This window comes from Thunnus albacares, chromosome 18 (genome assembly GCF_914725855.1).
Source record: "Thunnus albacares chromosome 18, fThuAlb1.1, whole genome shotgun sequence".
NCBI lineage: Eukaryota > Metazoa > Chordata > Actinopteri > Scombriformes > Scombridae > Thunnus > Thunnus albacares.
Window position 1 is genome coordinate 18,824,025 of NC_058123.1, and position 8,624 is coordinate 18,832,648.

The window sequence follows — 8,624 nt, forward strand, 5'->3', positions numbered from 1 at the left end:
TGAGGACAAGCTGCTAAACAAATGCACAAAGAGTAAAGTTAAGCTAACTACAGGGAGCAATCACTGCTGCTGAACGCCCATGACTACAACCTCCCACCACCAGGTCCATCTGCTGCTTCCTGGTGTGTATTTATTCAGCAACACTGCAGCTAACTTTAATAAGTTGTGGAGGCTCCATAAGGTCTGCAGGGACAACAGGCCACCGTATGAGTGCTCTATAATGAAATCTGAATAACAGAATCCACTCTCATAGTCTGAAACAATAGCAACATAGTGGGTTAATAGCTGTATCCCAACTCGTAGAGGAATGTTAATTGTAATGTGTAATTATAGTAGCTCTTGATTAGTATGTTTGGGATTTCTCTGTTGTGCAGCACTCCTCTTGGCATATTCTCATTGTCTTCTCCAATTAAAATCAGCCGTTTCCAAATTGTAGTTCAGTGGCTGTTCAGTCATCCCAAGCTTTTCCCACTTCTTCCACTGCCTCAGTAATTGATATTTTTATATCAACAGTACATCAAATGACTGTGTGTAATGTGAAAGGTGTCGATCGTAGTGAAAAACATAGAAAAAAAAAAAAAGATCACCCAACTCTGCAGCTCCCCTCAGTTCTCAGTAGTCTTTTAGCCTCTTTTAGCTCATTACTTTTGTTTTCTGGTTCACAAAGTCCTCGCTCATCAACCTCTTTTTCAGCACAGCAGCAGCACACAGATGTTGTTTTTATAAAAGCTCTGAAAAACCCACACGGCAGGTTTAGACCAAGCCAAAAAACACCAAATTAATTCTAATGTAGTACTGTGTCTGCTGAATGTGTATGTATTTATTTGCTAACACTTTATTTGTGCTACTGCATCAATCCAGATGGACAATCTTGAATTAAGGAGAGCCTGTAAGTAACAATACTTTAGTTAACCAGTGTTAAGGATTATGTTAATTGGGTTCCTACTGGGATATTTTAGAGAAGCCTCCAGGCTGTTATTTCTCAAATTGTCAAATAGAGTGACAGAGAGTGTAATATATCAAAGAAACAAAATCCTTTTCCACTTCAGTAATGCTCTAACTTTATCATTCAACCAGCCAGTGCAAACTTAGGACTACAAGCTGCTCAGTTCGATTTTTAATTAAATCTAATTCAATTTACTGTTTACAAGACCATAATGACTTTGTGAAGTATGCACAAATTTTGGATTTGTACTACAACATATTCCTTAGATTACCTTTCACTTTATGACTTGTGTCTCTGCATTATGACCCATAATGACATATGGCTCCCTGGTGCAGTGTTTGCTTCTGCTGCTCTCTGGAGCCTGGTGTAAAATACAGTGTCATGCAGGGCAAGCCAAGCTTCATCCATCACTTCAAAATACAGCGTTTCATTCAGTCATAGTTCATTTTTGCACACAGATTCAGCAAATTATTATTAAATGTTTGTCTTGAGGGCTACTGCATTACAGACAAAATGTTGTGCTTTTCAGTATGATAAACTTTGACTTTGCCCCTGGATAGTAAAACACTTTGTTTAGCTGTGGGAAACACACACGCAATGTTTAAGAGACTGACTCAATTTTTAGCCTCTTGATCAAGGCCTCCAGTAACAAGTAGTGCTTGTTTTATGGTAATGAACATTAAAGCTCATAGAAATTACTTTTGAACCATTTAAAGGGGAAACAAGCGCAAAAAAAAAAAACAAGAGAAGAAAAGGAGAGAATTTTTTCACATGAGAACTTTCTACAAAGTCTGTTTAATCTATAGGCTCTTGCTGTTTCTTTAAGCAGAATCGCTGCCCAGAAGCGAGCAACCCTGCAACCCCCCTCCACCCTCCCCCAACAGAATTAATCCAAGAGATGCTCAGAGGCAACAAGTAGTATCCCATGAGACGTTGCTCTCCAGGAGGTAGACACCAGTTTACATTTCACAGCCTTAATATGAGTGCAGTGGGGTCACTCCGGGGTCTTCCTCTCGTCTAATGTTGGCATGAGATTATCTGTTTTCAGTCTCCACTTTTTCACCTGTTTCATCTTTAGCCTGTTAAACACTCTCTGTGGCAACTGAGGTAAAACAGCCCACAGAATAACGTCATTACTGAGAAATCCACGTCAGCCTCTAAAAAGGTTGAAGATGCTGTTTTTTTTAGTTTACTTCAATATGAGGTTATTGTTTGTGATTTTTAAAATGATGAAACCATTATAAGGAAAATGAAGCAGGGGAGGTGATGCTTGGTGCAGGAACTGTAAAAGCATTACCTCTCAAGTGAAAGAAAATTCATTAGGGTAACAAAAGTGAAAAGGTTAATGGGGGAAGTTCATTTACTTGGTTGGTTAGCAGAGACAGACCAGGACTGAAAAACATCCCTGACTCAACAGCCTCTGACAGCACTATGATGATAGCTGATAATAAAGCTGAATTGACTAAACTTCTTTAGTTAAGATATTGTGTCAAAGCTTACAGTAAACAGGGCTAATCTTGCTGGGAGCTCATATGGAATTTGTTAAAGGGGCTCATCAACTCTTTTTAATTCAAGAATCATCCATAAAATTTAAAGATTCCACTGTTTAATACACTGGATTATAGCTTTCAGGTTTTACTCTCTCTGGACTGGTGATCTAACCAGGATACACACTCCTTTGATCTTATCCTTTATCAAGACACTCCTCAGTTGTCATGATGGTACTAAATGGTACATTTCATTTCCTATATGCATTAGTAAGGGAGTGGAGGTCAGGAGGTGGATGGACATGTCGAAATTGTGACTTTCAGTACATGGACTCCATGTCTCATCACACACCAACAATTAAAGTTCACCTTTACCGTTCTTCTTTACCCAACCTTAACCATACTGTAGATGCTATATGGTGATTTAGCAGAGAATAAGAATGTGAAAAAGTGTTTTCAGAAGTCTAAGTAATTAAAAATTCCCTCCAAGACACATAAAAAATACTCTGCTTTGACTCGTGATTTATGTCTGATCTGGTTTTTCCACAAAAAGTTCAAATACCTCCCTAAAACGACATCTACTCCTTTTACCTCATTGAAAAACCCAGAATCTATGAATATGCAAATATTTTTCTCTCCAAAAGTTTAACTGCTGGAAACAAGACATCTTTTACTTCACTGTAAAGTCCATCCTGCAACTTTTATAAGTTTGACTTCTTGTAAAGTGGTAACTATGCAATTTTTCCCCTGAAACTTTTTCTTTCTGACTAAGAGATGACAATCTTCCAATCTGTCCTGTATAACAAAAATAAAACTGTCAGGCTATATGGAGTATTTCCAAATGGTCTGATGGCCAGTCTGACAGTGTGTGAGTGTGTGTAGGTATCCTCTACAGTATCTGCCTGTCAGTACGCGTGTCTCATCGAGACAACCCAGACCCTCTCGGTGAAAGCAATCAGATGACCTGAGAGTTATAATATCCTCTGAGACTCTGAACACCAGGGGTCTGACTGACAGGATAGAATCTGTTGGGGGTTTTTTCTCCCTCTCTTGCTCTCTCCTCTACACTTTCACCCACAAAGATTAAGAGGCTGACCAGATCCAGTGAGATATGAATCAATCTTTGGTCTATGTCTGTATGTTTCTGGGGTGGGCCTCACCTGGTGAAGAGAGTCTGAAAACTGTTTTCCAATCGTTTTAGGGACTATTCATTTTTTTGTTTGTTTGTTTTGGGGGTTTTTTCATAGTTTTCCCCTCCAGTTTTGAAAATATTTTGGCAACTTAATTCAGGAACATGGTAATATCACTAGAAAGGAGTCCACTACACCAAGCGAGTTGAAAGTTGGATCTACTCAAAACTGCAACGGTCAACCGTAAAACTGTTTCACACGCAACTCAAGGAAGTTCTGCTGAATCTGAGGTGTGTAAGAGTGGATAGTTAGACGTTCTTGGAAATACATATAAATGAAGCTAGAGTACAGACATTATGGTGATGGTTAGATGGTTAAATGTCAGAAAATAGTGAAAAATGTTGATCACTGTTTCCCAAAGCCCAAGAAGCAACCGAAAATGTTTGTTTTGTCCTGACTGCACAGTCCAGAACCCAAAGATAAATCTGAAAATATTCACCTTTAAGAAGATGGAACCAGAGTATTTAAATATTTTAAAATATTTTAAATATTTTTCTTATAAAATACTCAACACCATTACTAGATTATCAAAATAGTTGGTGATTAATTTTCTGTCAATCAACTGATTAATGAACTAATCATTGCAGCTCTAATGTGCTGGATAACTTGGCACAGTGGTTTCCTGGACCTGTTGTCACAGTGACGTCGTGAGGCAAAGAACAGATTAGTTTTATTGTTATTAAAAAGTAACAGTACTTTTACTTGAGTACAGTGTTCAGCTACTCTACCCACCTCTGCAAATAAGTGCTTTAGTTTGGCTAAACTGCGTTTATTTTCAAACTGTCAGATAATCTGACTGCTCTTGTTGCTAATGGACCCAGGTTTCGTGACACTGCTGCATCCCCAGATCTAAGCAATGAAATGTTGTCATAACCAAATGGAGTGATAGACAAAACTACAAGAAATAAATATGTAATTTTTCTAAATACGGTAAACTAATTTCTTCATTATCTGAACATAAATTTGTGGTCTATGCCAAAATATCTGTCTGTCTTGTCTAGTGGCCACAGCCAAGTGAGAGATGTTGATTGGTGTCTGGGAGTTTTACATATAAAAAGGAAAGGCTGCCCGTACACTGACATTTGCAAGCTCCTAAGTTTTTTATTAAAGCAACATTGCAAGGTCTCCGTCCACATCCATGAGAAAACATTTTACATATGTCTCTGATTGGCAGGTAAATAATTATGATGGAAACACACAGTTTAGTTTTTCCTATATGGTCATTTTATAATCACAGGCCTGTACAACTCGCAAAAACACACACACACACACAACACCCAAACATGCACGCTCTCACAATAACACATAGCCTATACACTTCAGCACTCAGGTGCACAAACACACATCTGTTTATCTAAGTGCAAAACTGCAACTTAGTGAGAAGATGATGATACTTCTCATTTTCTGGGTTGTGTCTGCAGCCTGTTGTTATTCCTGGTGCTCTGCAGTGCCATGCACACACACACACACACACACACACACACACACAGCATCCCATTTCAGTGCTGCTACAACACCCAAACCCCACACGCTCTCTCTCTAGGCAACTGTCACAGTTCATTCACGTTAATATTACAAGTCATTTTGTATTCTGCCACAACAGCTTACAGCTAATTATATGTCTCATAAATTATATAGTGTATGTCCTCTTGGCTGAGAGGAAATCATTTGCATTTCATTGTTCCACACTGAATAAAAATCACTCAATAAAGGTTGATGCACTCAGAGTGTATCTTATTATGTGGCCATGCCCGTTACCTTTCATTTCCATAATTCTTCTCCAGTTATATGAACACAAGTACTCATAGATAATAGCTGAGGTTTCTCTAGGGGGGTCTTACCTGTGCACAGGAGAAGCGCGCTGAATCCCACGCACTGAAACGGACCCATATCTCGCCGTGGACTCATCTTTATTCGGGGGAGGGGAAGCCTCTGGATAACTCCCTCAGCAGAAAGCCTCGCAACTTCGCACGCAATTTATCCTCTGTGAGCGCTTCTCCATTTGAAACCAAACTGTTGTATTCCGTGCGACACCACCTGCCATCACAGACATGAGGAAACGATCATCATCATCATCATCATCAGAACCCCCCTGCACACACAGTAGCTTTTCACCCTAAAGGAAGCAAACAGAGGAAAGTGCCTCGTGCCTCGTCCCCCCCCCAAAAAAACGACTAATTACTATAGCAGATATCATGAATCAGATTCTCACAAGCTTCTTGGTTGCTGAGCTGATTCTTCCCGAGTGTATTTTGACTTGAGTGTTAATTTCTGAGGATAAAACAGGTGCTTCGGGGGGTGTAAAAACAAACCGTCTGTCACCAATCGCACCCGCAAGATGTTCTAATATGTGGCACATGTGCTGATAAAGCAACATAAACGTCTTTGAAATTGAAATAAGTGTGTGAAACGGATGCAGTGTTAGGTTGTCTCTTTGCTTCTTACCATTTCTCTTATTGCACACGAGAGGTAGCCTACGGCGCCGCGGTCTAATCATCCAATAAGCTGTTGGCATCAAATTAAAGCCAAGCTGCAATATTTTCATCAACGATAAGAGCACCAAAAAAGAAAAAAAAAGTCCTCAACAATTTCTGTTTTTCCACAGAGAGGTCATAACGCGCAGCTATTTTCTTTTCTTCTTCTTCCTTTTTTTCATAGAGTGGTGCGTTTTGCAGCGGGTCCCGAGTCACCTGAATGTGACAAATCACATGTGTAGAGGCTGCTGTATCCAGCAAATAGTCCTCCAACTTTCCACGCGATGAAGAAGCGTGCACAGATCAGTGGCGCACGGTGGCGAAGTGGATCCTGAGCTTGTTGCTGCTGCGCTCTGCACCCTGTGACTGTGTGCGTGTGCGTTTAGTGCGTGTGCGTGTGTGTGTGTATGTGTGTGTGGACCGGAGAGTGCTGAAGCTGAGAGAGAGAGGGGGGGAGGATTGGACTCCGGGCTCGATTGGCAAACTAGAGGGTTTGCGGGCGTCACGTCAGCAAGTATTGTGCCATCCAATTCCCGGGGGGGGGGGGGGGGGGGGGGGGGGATTGCGCTTTTTTTTGGGTCTCAACTCATTTGAAAAAAAGAAAGTTGACGGCAAATTAGAAAGGAGTATGTTTAATTACATTTTCATTTTCGGCTGAATGTTAGAAATGAGAGTAAAGCCGGGGGACTCTGCAAGTATATCACAATTCCAACGCATAGGTGCCCTGCAGTGTCATCTTGAACATTATGAGCATGAAAACATTGTTTAAAATAAATATGAAGACCAGTTTTGTATATAGGGCTCCCTGAGAACCAGAGGTTTGTGACATATAATGAAGTGAAAGGCACACTTTTACATTTGGAGTTTTTACCTGGTCATCATAAAATGGTTCTAAACTCAGGTTAATGTGGCTGACAGTACTCAATACATTTTTATTTTAGCACTTCTATACTCACATGGATCATTAGTGTCCATCCAATGAAGAGAAGAGTAGAGAGCACTGCAACCTGTTGTGCCACGGGGTCGTTCATGAGAACCAACACTGCCCCCTACAGGGCGCCTCTGATTGTATTTAGCTGCCCTCAGCTAGATTCATGACTCATGAGTCAGTGAATCAGGAAGTGCTGCTGCATAATTATGAACCTTCCACAGAACAACTGTAGGACAAACATGGTGATCTGCATAAAGGAGCTGTCACATCTCACACAATAAATAATAGCAAAAGTGTTTGCAGAGCTGCAGCCTTCGAGTCATCACTGGGGTGGGTTCAGGAAGTGGGATATTTAAGCATTACCTTGTTTGGCCGTTTGGCTGGGGTACAGGGGTAGACAAAATAATGTAAACACCTAAAACATGAAGACATCACAAAAGCATGTGAAGTCAAGTTCATTAATATGGTTAAAAAAATCACACATTCCACAAAAATAAGGGAAAAAAAAATGTTGCTTAAAAAACAACAGATGTGGATTACATTTACATTTTATTAGTTTTTTTTTTTTGAAGATGAATAAAACACTCTACTTGGAATAAAAAATTGTGTCTGATATGTTTTTTCCACAAAGACAGTTCCAATGACTTGTGAAAAATTCTTAAAATAACATTTCCTCAGTCTCCCTCATTGAAAAGTTGAGACCCTATGAATATGCAGATAATATCTATTTCTTAAGTTTCACTGCTGGATGCAAGATGTCTCCTTTTTAACTGAAAAGTCCATTCTCAAGGCTTAGTTTTCCTCATCACACTTGTGTAAATTGTCTATCTATCTATCTATCTATCTATCTATCTATCTATCTATCTATCTATCTATCTATCTATCTATCCAGCCATCTATCTATCCATCTATCTATCTATCTATCTATCTATCTATCTATCTATCTGTCTATCAGCTGTGGCTGGTTTTGCTTCCTCCGCACCCTGCCACTGTAGGTGAAAGGCTCAAGCTCAAGAGTGAACAAGCCATAATGGGACACATAAACCAGTGACATGTTGAAAGGCAGCCAGAGAAGCCACCCTGCAGCTGAGGCCTCTCCACAACAGTGCTAAACACCAATTACAGGCCATCAGCAAAGAAGTGGAAAGGACCCTGTGGGTTTGGAGGAAAGGAGCACCCCTTCATCCCCTCCTCCACTTCCTGCTTTCTGCTTCACCAGCACCATTCAAGTAGAATGAGATATCAAAGGAGAAACAAATTCTGAATTTCCCTCTCAAAAGACAGCAGTCGAAGAAGGCTCCCCATAACACATAGCCATTTCAAGGAGTTGACATAAAATATGAATTTTATTAAAAAGATATTGAATATTTATTGTTGCTGTTTTATACACTGACTTCCATGATGAAGTTTAGCTTCAGCTACTTTCGGGATTACATTTTCATCACTCAAGCTGAAAACCCAAACATATGTTTCCTGCATGTTATTTGGGGAACTATGTATCCTGCAGCATGCTATTACTTTGATAAACTTTGACGTCTGAACAATGCTAAATTAATACTTTGAAGAGCTATAAGAGACAGAAGATGGTTAATAATA

The 8,624-nt window shown here is 39.9% G+C and overlaps 1 protein-coding gene across 3 annotated transcripts in view; it reads right to left on the reverse strand.

The window, feature by feature from the left end:
- The window catches only part of si:dkey-112m2.1 (transmembrane protein 132C), a 177,473-nt gene extending 170,273 nt beyond the window's left edge, over window positions 1–7,200 (reverse strand). The window contains exons 1-2 of one of the 3 annotated variants that reach the window (XM_044334116.1): window positions 7,054–7,200; window positions 5,465–5,660 (exon numbers count right to left, since the gene is read on the reverse strand). In XM_044334116.1, the coding sequence (XP_044190051.1) occupies window positions 5,465–5,531 (67 nt within the window). In that variant the 5' untranslated portion in view covers window positions 5,532–5,660; window positions 7,054–7,200. Of the gene's footprint in view, window positions 1–5,464; window positions 5,661–5,835; window positions 5,985–6,068; window positions 6,560–7,053 lie in introns of those variants that run through there. The other 2 variants (XM_044334114.1, XM_044334115.1) reach the window with 2 other exon arrangements.
- Window positions 7,201–8,624: the final 1,424 nt, after the last annotated feature.